Here is a 13,283-nt window from a genome sequence, read left to right on the forward strand (position 1 = left end):
TCTATCCATTGCTGAAGCAAACTCAGTGCCCAGTCTTCAGTGGACTGTCCTATATGTTCTTTTGGGTAGAAATGGTTTCCAACTCACTTTCTTAACTAACAAGGATCATTCAGAGGGGAAAAAAAATTCTCCCTTGTTCCCTGTGCTGCCTCTCCCATTCTGGTTCTTCTAACCAGGTGAAGGGCCCCAAAAAGACAGAAATCTGAAGGGCCAGAGCAGACAACCTCCCTGAGCTCAGAGTCCATACAGACCCCATAACCAGCCTTCACCTCACGACCAGTTCCTTCAAAGAGGGCTTTGGAGACCACGCCAGATAGTTTAGAGTTTATATGGATACAGATTACTCTGGGAAGAGACCACAGTGGTAAACCCTGAACCCTAAGAAACCATGCCCCTTCTGAACACATTAAAAAAAAAATCCATTGGGCACTCAAGGTCAAATTAAAAAAAAAAATCCTCAACTCCTCAACAGGCATATAAGGCCCTTCATTATCTGGCTCTTGGCCTCATCTTCCCAAAGTTCTGCCTAATATCCTTACTTAACTGAATTTCCCAAACATACCAATTTCACTTATATGAGGTTTTCTCAACCTCTGTACTATTAACGTTTTGGGCCTGATCACGTTGTTTAAAAGGTTTATTTAAAGGATCCCATTTTTACAGAGAGAGAGAGAGAGAGAGGTGGAGAGCTAGCGAACAAGTGCGCACAAAAGGGAGGAGCAGAGGGAAAAGGAGAATCTCAAGCAGATCCCACCTTGTTCAGCGCAGAGCCCCATGCAGGGCTCAATCTCGTGACCCTGAGATCATGACCTGAGCCGAGAGAAACCAAGAGTCCAAGGCTTAACCAACTGTGCCACCCAGGCACCCCCAGACCTTATGACATCTTGGGAGCTGCGGAGGTCTGGCGGTATCCCTGGCCTCTACCCGCTAGATGTCACTACCACAACCTCCCTTCCAGCTCCCGCCACCTCTCCCAAGTCACAAGAACCCAAAATGTCTCCAGACACTGCCAAGTGCAGTGAAGTCACCTCCAGCTGAGAGCCACTGGCTCACATCTTTGCTTTTTAAAAGGTTAATCTCTTGCTGAAACAGCACCTACCCCTACCCCTGTCACCTAGTCCTGGAACCTCTCCACATGGCTAACTCCTGAACCTAAAATTTTGTTCAATTGTTATCTTTCTGTGGTGAGTACTTTGTGCCTAATCCAATCATAGTCAAACATTATCAAGCATTTATAAAAATACTATTTTCCTGATTGGACTGCCAGCCCTGTGAAAGCAAGGACGGAGTCTCTGGCCACTGTATCGCCAGCATCTGACACAGCAGAGCTCACGAAGCAGGTGCTCAACAAATACGGAATCGATGGATGAAAAGTTAACATAAGCATTCTACGATCATTTTAGCAGTTAAGAAAAGTAGGCAAGCCACATACGCAGTTCGGTGTAATGCCTTCAAGTATTTGAAACATTTTATAGTCTCGTACTGTGTATCACAACTCATGTATGATTTTCATGGATAGAAAACCAATAGAAAATGAAGAATAACAATGCTAACTCACAGCTTGTAAGAACCGGAAAGACAAGATGGGGCCACTTAATGCCCCACAGGCATTACTGTCTTCAAAATCTCCTTCTTCAAGCAAGAACTGCTGGCCTTTAAAATGTTCTTTTTCATAGGCAACCCATCTAGAAATACAAAGGACATCCGATTGAGCAGTTAATCAGACTAATAAAAAACCCCAAACAGAAAATCATGATAAAGCACCTAGTTGTATATTACCATATTTTAAAAACAACATACTTGCTTTGTTACCATTTATATAAAGACAAGCAAATATTCTATGCTTCATGGGCCAATAGCTTTTATAGTTCGGAGTCTTTTCCCAACTAAAGGTTAACTGTTAACAGGATTGCAATAGAGCAATGCTCACTAAATGTTTATAGTATGACCTGATACCACATCTCAACATGGTCAGAAGATAGTCTGCCAAATAAGAAATAATTGGAAAGCACAAGCAGCCAATGAGAAAAGTTATAAACCCATTTTGAGATTCAAAGATAATTACTCTTATTTCACTGACAAAGCCATTCTAGAATCAGAGAATGATTTTTTTTTTTTAGATTTTATTTATTTATGAGAGACAGGGAGGAAGGGAGGGAGGGAGAGAGAGAGAGAGAGAGAGAGAGAGAGAGAGGCAGAGGGAGAAGCAGGCTCCATGCAGGGAGTCTGACATGGGACTCGATCCTGGGTCTCCAGGATCACACCCTAGGCCAAAGGTGGCGCTAAACCACTGAGCCACCTGGGCTGCCCCAAGAATGATTTCTATATTGAATACTTATTTAGGTTTTAAATCAAAGGAACCTCTCACTAGGTTTCAGATCTAAAACACATTACTGGTGGGTTTAGCAAAGAGAAATGCAAATGGGCTGACATTAGCCCTGGTAGCCCATACATTTAGGAAGACCTTTATAAATATTTACAGGTGGCCAGTGTTGCTTCCACCATTTTACCAGTGGTGATAATGGCAACAGGACACTGTGGCCGAGTACTTTCCAGGTTTTTTTCTTTTCTTAAGTAGGCTCCATACCCAGCATGGAGCCCAAAGCAGGGCTTGAACTCAAGCAACCCTGAAATCTAGACCTGAGCTAAGATCAAGAGCTGGATGCTTAACTGGCTGAGCCACCCAGGTGCCCCCTGGGACACAGGTTTCTTGACTTATCTAAAACTATCAGTACAGAATACTGATAGACACCCTTAGTCACTAAGCTCCTCCATGAAACATACCTTTTTAATGAATAATTCAGAGTAGTTAATGACTGTAATGTGGACACAGATGATTCATAACACACACTGACCTGCTTAAATCTGCCTTTTGAGGAAATGTGTTGTTAGACCTGGTATCCCCTCCAATGGGATAGATTCCAGGATGACTATTTTGAGGTCCTGGGGTTGGGGACTTCTGTTTTGGGGCTTGATAGATGAAGTTGGGTAGGGCTGACTAATATTGTTTTGGGAAAATAAAAACTACTGCAAAAATAGTTTCTGTAGGGCACAAAAGAATAGTAGCTACTCAGCAATCATGAATGTCTCCTCGCCTTCTGCATGTAGGTATGTGTATGATGGGAAAGAGGGGGCCACATGAAATGGAATAAACATAATTTATAGATCTTAGTTTGTCTGTAATATGTAAAAAAACTAACACTTTTATTCTTAAACTATTATGTGAAAATAAGTTACACAGGAAAACTTTGAAATTCTAAATGTGCCTTTCATTTATATAAGTATGGCTACTCAGAACATGCTTTTAATATACTTGAATGGGAAAAGAATTAAATATGTAGAAGACCCTAATATTAAAGACAGATTAATAAATTATTACATGAGAACAGTTCAAAAATCTTTTGCTCAGTTTTTTATAACATATTAACTTTTATCGAAGAATCAATTTATATATCCATGTGGGATATATAAAAACATGTTATTTAAGAGAAATGAAGAAAAGTCAACTTCATTTTTCCTAGATTCCTCAAGATGCGACAGAGATGAGTTCCCACTATTTGTAGATAAACAGTTAACAAGTGAAAAATGGTAGAAATAGTAAAAAAAAAAAAAAAAAAAAAAAATGAAGTTAAACTGTCTGGTTTTATGTATTAATTTTTTTAGATTTAATTTATTTACTTATTTGAGAGTGTTTGAGCCAGAGGTGGGTGAACAGAGAGAATGACAGACTCAGCGTTAAGCAGAGCCTGACGTGGGGCTTGATCCCATGACCCTGGGATCATGACCTGAACAGAAACCAAGAGGCAGATATTGAACCGACTAAGCCATCCAGGCACCTTTCAACTGTTCACTTTTAAATGGGGATATGATATTTTTCTCCCGCAGTTGTCATATAAAAAAAGGGAAGTGTGTATGTTATATTACAAGTGATAATATTTTCTTGAAATTTTTATAAAATAATTACAAAAAACTCAGAAAACAATGTAAATCAGAATCTAGTTAATGGGAAAAACATTCAGATCTCAAAGGGAAAGAAAAGGCAAAAATATTTAGCAGGGTTAACAAGAAATGTGTGTTCACAGATTAGGGAAGGCTGCACATAAATATGACACAATAAAAATGTGTTTATCCAAAACATTTGTTCATCGAGTGCCTAATAATTTTTTTAAATATAAGGATAAAAACTTAAGTAATTATGAATATGGGAGACCAATTTTGGATATGTCCAACATTTCTAATAGATGGCATATTCTCTTTTATTTCCATTTTGGCTAGTATAGCCATCACTTGATTTACTGCCAGAAATTGCAAAGTCTAAGTCTCTAAATGTAGATTCTTCAGTAATATTACCAGTCATTTAATGCCTATGAATAAAATATTTTAGTAGCACCTTTTACTAGAATAGCATAAACAAGTTTTATGATGTTACTGCAAATACTGAGACATTGATACTCAAAGTAAAAGGAACAAATATATTCCAAGTAAACCATCATATCAACAAAGAGACCAACAGTGTTTCTAGAGGAATTCTAGCACAGGGTTGACAATGGCAACTAAGCTATGAAGAAAGCTCCTTCTGATTTTATCTGCCAGGATACAGATACAAAGGCACATCCCAGGGCAGTCAGATTTTCTGGGGTACCTGCCCCAGGAACTGCTGACTGAGACTAGGATCCTAGCAGTGGTTGGTTACACATGGGTTTATACTTAGAGGTTCTTGGGGGGAGGGGGGGGCTTCCTCAAAAACTGTACAGGGCCAGAGGGTAAGCAATGTTAAAAATCCTTGATGTAAAAAAAAAAAAAAAAAAAAAAAAAAAAAAAAAAAAAAAATCCTTGATGTGGGAAACACAACCCAGACTACTTCTTTAATGAAGGATTCACTGCCAAGATCCTCAGCACAGAAAGTCAACTAAAATCCACAGAATAGAGAAGAAAAAAATAAACAGAACATGGGGTTCTCATCCATGTTCAAAATTCGTAAAATAAACAAAAATTTTATTTTGCAATTTTTATCTTCTATGTTGTGTTCAGAACACAAAGTAAATTTTAGAAACTCTTTTCAACATTTAATCTATCTCGAAATCTCTAATACAAACAAGAGTTCACAGAAAAGCCAGTAGTGACTAATACTTTTTAGTTTATAGTACCTTACAGAAGGGATGTATTATTTTTAGATTAAGACACATTGTTTTTGCTTGGCTTAGCACATTTTTTTGTGCTGATCTTCAAAAAATAGAGTATTAAATCAAATATTGAAAATGTAATACTCACACTCCACCGATGACACGAATTGATCCAATTCCATGAAAGTCCCCATTATTTTTTAAAAACTTAGGGACAGAATCTATGTGTTCACTAAACTCCTTGGCCTGTCCATGAAAGTGAGGTTTTTCATAAATAATGACCTGAAAGATAGGACAGAAAATTACTTAACATGTATTTTAGAATAGATACAAAACTCATTTAGTTAAGTGAGACTAAAGACCCCAACATGAATAGGGAGCACAGTCCATTTTTTTCATTAATATTTATTTACAATATAGAACACTGGTATTCACAAAGAGTATGTATAGAGTTATTATCATAAAGATAAAATATCTTAATAACATGTTTCTTTCATAATAATATACTCAAATATGGTAACACTGTTCTGGTTACCCAAATCCTAGGACTATCTCACAGGGTAAACAGTCTTAAAAGAATTCTTGGGACATCCGGGTGGTTCAGCAGTTAAGCAACTGCCTTCAGCCCAGGGTGTAATCCAGGAGATCCACAGGGAGCCTGCTTCTCTGCCTATGTCTCTGTCTCTCATGAATAAATAAATAAAATATATGTATTTTTTAAAAAAGAACTCTTAAAGTATCTAAGTTTACCTCTGTTTGGAAGTTAATACAGACCCGCCTTATATTTACTGAATTTTCCCTATTAGAAATAACTTTCTAAAGGTTCTAGGGCATAATAATAAATTATCTACTGGCTTGAGAAAACACAGTTGCTTCTTATAATGCTAACTGCTTCTATGGCAGTTGCTATTCACTGATAAGATACAAATATGCATATTCCTGAATTTAAATACAAAACTTCCTAATAAGAAGAAATGATTGAAAACATTATGGTGTTTTTTTTGGATACTGGATTCACATGAGTGGGGTAGGGTAAGTATAGTAGGATGCCCATTCTGGCCATTTCATTTACTTCAAATTTGGATTCTTACAAGTATTTCTCTTCCGCCACTTTGGTGTTCTTTACTTCCCAAGTATGATCTGCACACCCTTGGTATGTGGAGTGATAATGGTGAGAAGGCACTCATCTATCCACCCTCTATTACCTGGGCCTATTTGTGGCTGATGGCATACTCAATGTACAACTGGCAAAATAAGGCCCCATAGTCAAATACACTGAACAAGTTATAGCTCCCCTGTTTCCAGAAATTGGTAACATTATACGAACTGAAAAAAATACATAGCACTGCTTCTGCTTTCCACATATCACATTTTTACAGGGTGCTGTATTTGAAGTGATGAAGCTTTATTTGGGTTTAATACTTTCTACTTGTGCTGAACACAATCAGACTAAGAAGCAATAATTCTTTGATGAGGAGCAAGCCATCAACTAACATCTAAAAAACTTGAAAATTGTGACTGTTTATGACAGTTATTTCATATACCTCTACTGCCTGTCAAACTGCCAATGTCCAAGGAAGACCCAACCTGTCCCACTTGAAGAGACTGAGACAGGAGTCACTCAAAGTATCAGAGCTAATTCTGCAACTTTCAAGGTTCGAAAACCTTGGCTGTGTGTTATTAGAATCACCTGGGGAGCTCTGAAGACTTCTGACCATACCCCAACCCCAAACAGTATCTCTGTGAGTGGAATACAAGTTGTTTTTTTTTTTTTTTTTAATGTGGGTATGTAGGATTCCAACAAAGAGCCAAGATGTATTACATACATTCAGATACTAAGTTTTAAAAGATTCCACCTATATGGTCAACTCCATAAATTCGGAATCCCCTAATGGGAGGGTTGGAGTACCTGTGTCTTGTTTGGCAGGACAGGAGAAGGATGGATGAATCCTTCTTTCCATGCCTGCCTCTGGAAGTGCTATCACCTAATTAAGCAGAGGTCTGTTCACTTCACAGCTTTGATCACCACACTGGTTTTCTTCCTATCTCTTTTCACACACGTTTTATAATTCCATTTCCTTTTCTTTCCCAAAATGTGCTTAATCCTGGTGCCACCACTACTCCAGTTCTCGTTGCCTCTACTGTTCCCTTCAGATACTTACACTTACTGACATGTCTCTGATATGAGCTACTCGGTATCTCCACTTGAATGTTAGGCTGCCACCTCAACTGTCCCCTCCCCACCAAATCAAAAATCAAACCTATCCCCTTTCCATCCTGTAGAACGTGTTTATTGGGTCAGACTGGGTTGTCAGCACCTCCACTATCCTTGCATACTGACTCAACTCTCCATCGCAGCAGCATAGGTTCTCAATGGCCATTCTGTACAGTCACTTCCCTCCACTCCAATATCCACCAGCTAGGTTAATATTATCAGCACATATTCTGGTAATTATTTTTTTAATTTAATAGTTCAAGATACTTGAGGATTAAACTCAAACTTTTTAGCCTGCTATAAAAGTCTGTTTTAAGACTTACCTTTAAGTTCATAGGCATTTCCACTTTTAGTCCACCCTTAAGATAAAAAATTTTAATATTAGATACAGAAATATTTAGAATATTTGAAAGTAATTAAGTGATATATGTAGGTTATACAAAAAAATCTGATTGGTAAAGGTTATATACCAGCCAACTTTAAGTTGTGGTGAATTTTAAAATTTAAATACAGAACACTTCAAAACCAAGTCAGACTGCTCATCAATGTATGTGGGGGAAAAAAAAAACATCTTTAAAGTATACTTTCGGATTAAAACCAGTACAAGGAATCCAAGCTTTTTAGTCTTTAAGGACACATAATTGAATACAGATTTAATGCCACTGCACAGTGTCCCAAGAAATAGAGTTGCTAGATTTTAAAAAATCTCATTTGGCAGAGTAGATTTCCAAACCACTGACACTTTCCTCCCAACAACTGCTCAGGCTTTCTGAACGTGATTACTTTCCTTTCCAACTTCCATCAACACTGTTTATCATACTTAACTATCTTTGTGACCTCAAGGTTGTAGAGCATAAAAGGTAAACCCCCTTCCTCACGCAAAATAATTCCATAATTTCCTGTTTTTAATGCAACTCCACATTGTGGTATTTCTTAAGATTTCTTAGTTTTTTCCCAGTTTTTATTTTTTAAAGGCACAGAACAACCAAAAAGGGTTTACCACATAGCTGATAATATTCATTTGAAGAGTTTGCCCTCAAAAAAAAAAAAAAAATGTCTGCAACAAAAATACTGTATGTACTTATTATCTCTAAGAAAGCAGCCACTGACAGAACTGTCCATTTATTATTAATGCTAAGCTTATTATGCATTACTGTGAAGAAAAAGCATAATTAGAAAAATATTTTTTAATAAACACCAAAAAAACCCAAAATTCAGAACTGTATTCAAAATTTTCACAGTACTTGTATTTATAAGGAAACTGCATGCACTGCAATAAACTATAAAAAGGATATTCAGACATTTGTCTTCTAAAAAACAAAGTGTTTTCACACAGATATTCTCTATAATATATAGGCACAGAAAAATAATGTATACGTTGTTGATCCACTACTATAGATACTCATTTCTCAGGATAGAGATGCATAAGCAATCACCATGGTTATTTTAGATTCATGGGCATTTTGGAAAATGCTTATTTCAAATTTGCTTACCATTTTAAGAGGATGCAATGATTTCATTTCTGTTGCAGAAATCTCAAAGAGTCCATGGTCTTCCTCTAAAACTGTAGCTTGCCCTTTAAAATTAATATCTGGGTAGGCAAGCCAGCTAAATAAGAAATGAATGGTTTGTTAAAGAATAATTGGAATACTTTATCTGGTCCTGTAAGAGTTAAAAGTAAAAAAAGCTATCAAACAAAAAAACCCAAGCAAAACAAAAAACAGAAAACCTTTGTGGCAAAATTACAACCAGTAAAACACATTTGAAATGACTTCACTAGAGAGTGTATAACAAGAATTCATGTGCTATTCAGTACTCATATTCAAACACTATCTTATAAGTCTATTATGTTTTCTAAGCACTACATATTACTTTTCTTAGATTTTTCTAATATTTAGAAGGTGTGACACCTTTGATTCAAACAGAATATAATTGGGGAGAGAAAAAATTGCACTACATTCTTTTATTTTAAAAGGGGGGCAATCAGGGATCCCTGGGTGCCTCAGCAGTTCAGCGCCTGCCTTTGACCCAAGGCATGATCCTGGAGTACCGGGATCAAGTCCCATGTCGGGTTCCCTGAATGGAGCCTGCTTCTCCCTCTGCCTGTATCTGTGCCTCTTTCTCTCTCTGTCTCTCTCATGAATAAATAAAAATCTTAAAAAAAAAAAAAAAAAGTGGGGCAATCAGAGGTGGGATTCTACAAAGCATTTCACACCCTCCCCATCAAGGCATTTTTACATCTTTGACCCACATTTTTAGAATCAGTTATCAGTTTAATTGGCTGCCTCAAGAAAAGTATTTGAAATGAGATTCCCAAAAGACCCACCTACCTTGTAACTAAACTTGGTAATTACAGACATACCTCATGGATGGGGTCAATTACGAGGTCTGCCCAAGAGTTCTAATCTGCGGTTGGGAGAGATGAAGAAAGATCCCCTATGGTGACCCCCAAATATATACCCCAACAATCATCAGAGCAGATAAAAAGGAGGGAAAGACAGAAAAGGAAACCACGTTGAACGTCGTGATTCAAGCTAATCTGGAACTAAATTAACACTCCACTCAAGTCACACCACAGTCTGAAAGGTAGCTTTGGAATCAGAAAGGCTTGGTATCAGACCCATACTTACAAACTGGTAGCCTGAGACAAATCATATCATTTTCCTCACTTATAAATCGAGTTAACTCCACCCACCTTGCAGATTGTAGTAATAAACAAAAAAGTACCATGTGTCCGGTACTGCAGAAGCACTCAACTACTGGCACTGACACACTCTTGAAATAGTTCAAGCTCCAGATTTTTAGGTCAGGGACATGTTTTTATTTCTCAGTCCCAAAATCTAGTAGATGAGGACATGATGGATGCATCTATCAAGCACTGTGTCTAAGAATCTCTATCTGCTGCTTTGGGTCCTTCATCAAACACTTAATTGGATCCAAAGCAAAAGAGAATATGTTTTAATTCCTGCCATTGTCTTTCCTGAGTATCCAGGAGCATAAATAAAATTAACTAAAACTTCACATACATGTATGTCACCTACTGAAATTTGAAGTAAAAAGTTAACTTTGGTGGCCATTGATCCTGGTAATAAGGAGAAACTGATACGTACACTCCTGACTTCACAGTGAAGGACACAGATTTGGGGATATTCAGCTCTTCCAAATTGGGGACTGCTCGCTGTATATGGATAGGACAACACGCTGGGTCAGACCGTGGGCAAAGTTCTATCTCTGGAATGCTGCAATCCTGGAAAAAAAAATGGCTTTAATATTATCTGGAGACACACACAATTCAGTATTCTCAATACTCTGGACATGTAATTACAATTATTCTCATTGTTCAGTTGAATTTCTTCACAAAGACAACATAAAGGCAATACTGTTTCACTTTACCAGTTTTTTTAAAACAAATTTCTTCTAAGAAGTTACAATGATAACATGAAAATTACAAATACTGTTGATGGAAGAAGTATTACTCAATTTTTTTCTGCTTTTGTTTTTAAAAGCCTTGTTCTTTTAAGCAATCAGTGTTCAGTTACCAAACTATGTGAGTGCCAAAAGTCTTTAAGCCTTCCTTCTCAGGAGCATAACAAAGCCATGAGGAGGAAGGGAGTTATAAAAGCTGATCTCATGGGGGATATAAAAAATAAATAACAGAGAGGCACACTACTCCCTCAGTGTGTTATCTAATTTACATTGACAAAAGAAATAGGAATTAGGAGGTGAGGGTAACGGAAATCTGTTTTCCTACTTGTGGGATTCTATTTATTTTAGCACAAGTTGGTTTAAGAAAGGCATTATGAAATTTGACTCTCCCCTCCCATCACATATCCACTGCCACCAGGTCTCGTCACACCTTCCTTTAAAATTTCACTTACGTATCTTTCTTTTCTATTCCCACTGTCAAGACCTTTCATCAAGGCTAAGACTTCAATTATAAGCCTTATCAGTAGTCAAGTACTAGCCACACTTTATACAGTTGGGATTGTTAGAGAACACCGCTTTCCTCATGATGCTCCTTGGCTCAAAACCCAAGCACACTAAATTTACATTTATTTGCCTTTTTACAACATGGCACCAACCCCGTGACCCACTGGAACTCCAGGTAACTCTTCAGTCATACTGGTATCCATGCTCTCCCCACTTCCCTTTTTATATGGCCTAAGCTTTGTAAATGTTTCCCCCATTGCAACTAAAGAGACAATTTTCTGTATTCTCATCTATGAAAACCTTTAAAGAGTCAAATTTCTAACGCAAAAAAACCTTATCGTTTTCTTAGGGAATCAAAGCTACAATTATTTTTCCCTCCTCTGAAATTGCAGACGTACTTCTGTCTGAGCACACTAACTCAGTAATCATGAGTGTCTAATTATACGGCTCCAACTTTCAGCAGCATAATTCTCATCTAGGACATTGTGAAATTCAAGTGACCATGCTTTAGTGAAACAGGTAAATGCAATAACAATCAGAGGGTGACATTTATCAGGCTGAACAATTGTATTTTTTTGTTATAATCATTTTTGCAATTTATAACAGCAATTTTCTGATTTTTTACCTTCTTCGGAACTGAGCTGTATCATTCATTCTTAATCACTCTTATTAATATGTGCAAGTAAGTTAATACATCTTATTTGCGGAAAGCCAGCTCTAAAATGCAATGCAGTCAAGAGGCATAACCTGAGATATCCTTTAAAGTATAAAATATTTTTGCTTAAAATTTCATTTCAAAAATAGCCTAAATGTCCACAACAGTCACCTGCCAGTCTTGAAGGCTTTTGTTTGCTATTAATAATAGAGTTCTAGTAACATTATTTAAAATGCTGCCGTATTAATGGTCCCCCAGGGATGTAAGGTACAGTAACAGAATACATAACTAAGTGTCTCCCACAAGTAAGTTTCCTCTGCATTGTGTTATACAAACAATGCATGGGTGGTGTACTTTAAAAGGGAAAAGCTAAAAGGCATTCGAGTCAGCCACAAACAGAAGGAAACAGCATAATGGAAAAAGCATAATGAGGGCTACAAAATGGAAAATAAACAAAAATAAGAATGCTTATGTCCTCAGGCAGAGGATCAGTTTTTTTTTTCTCCAGGTAACTGTAAAAAGATTTCACTAGTTAAGTTTTATCTCCTTCATGGTGGCTATTCTCACAGGAATAATGTCTCTTGCATAATTCTTGATGGACCGAGGCAGTAACACTAGGACTGAGGCAGTAAACCCTAACAACACCAGGGTGCTTTATAATAACCTGGCAACAATGAACAGTTTACTCTTAGTAAAAGTTGTATGGCTTCTTCTCCAACTTTTATAGTCATAATATACTTTACAAATATTCATATAAAACTTACATGCTTACACTATTAAAGCATTTGTAGGAATGGAGGAAAAACTATAGGGGAGAAACAGGCAAGAATGGATTACAGTTAACAAAAACAACAAGAAATCTAATTGACTCCACCTCATATAAAATACTTTTAGCCTTTATCTAACAAAAGGTCTTTTTCTTCTTGGCAAGTTTGGAGGACAAAACCAAAGTAACATCTGACCATAAAAAAAAAAAAAAGTCATTCCATAAAAATATATATATTAAATCACAGTAAACGGTAATTTGCAATAGTCATTTCTAGTATTTGAGAAAAGAATCACCTGACTCAACCATTACTGCAATGCTACTTCACCCTCAATTATTTCTGGGAACTAAGATGGCCCTTGAGCAGAAGGTACAACTGCCGCTAACTGATGACATCCTTTGCATCTATTCACAGCGAAGTGAAGACTTCATGAAAGTATTATCTTTAAAGAATGCTGAAGTTTTGACTACTCAGATTAGAATAAAAGATGATGAAGCAAGATAAAGTTAGTTCTAGGTGAATTTGGAATGGTAACAATCCCCAAGAAAATGAAGCTATCAATTGGTAGAATTATAACAAGGTTGGAGAAAGGA

At 37.0% G+C, this 13,283-nt stretch overlaps 1 protein-coding gene across 2 annotated transcripts in view; it reads right to left on the reverse strand.

The window, feature by feature from the left end:
* CRYBG3 (crystallin beta-gamma domain containing 3) overlaps nucleotides 1-13,283 on the reverse strand; it is a 103,579-nt gene that overhangs the window by 39,499 nt on the left and 50,797 nt on the right. For both annotated transcript variants that reach the window (XM_041765867.1, XM_041765879.1), the window contains exons 8-12: nucleotides 10,449-10,585; nucleotides 8,832-8,946; nucleotides 7,662-7,697; nucleotides 5,272-5,405; nucleotides 1,559-1,685 (exon numbers count right to left, since the gene is read on the reverse strand). In XM_041765867.1, the coding sequence (XP_041621801.1) occupies nucleotides 1,559-1,685; nucleotides 5,272-5,405; nucleotides 7,662-7,697; nucleotides 8,832-8,946; nucleotides 10,449-10,585 (549 nt within the window). The remainder of the gene's footprint in view (nucleotides 1-1,558; nucleotides 1,686-5,271; nucleotides 5,406-7,661; nucleotides 7,698-8,831; nucleotides 8,947-10,448; nucleotides 10,586-13,283) is intronic.

The sequence above is a fragment of the Vulpes lagopus genome, chromosome 1 (genome assembly GCF_018345385.1).
Source record: "Vulpes lagopus strain Blue_001 chromosome 1, ASM1834538v1, whole genome shotgun sequence".
Classification (NCBI taxonomy): Eukaryota; Metazoa; Chordata; class Mammalia; order Carnivora; family Canidae; genus Vulpes; species Vulpes lagopus.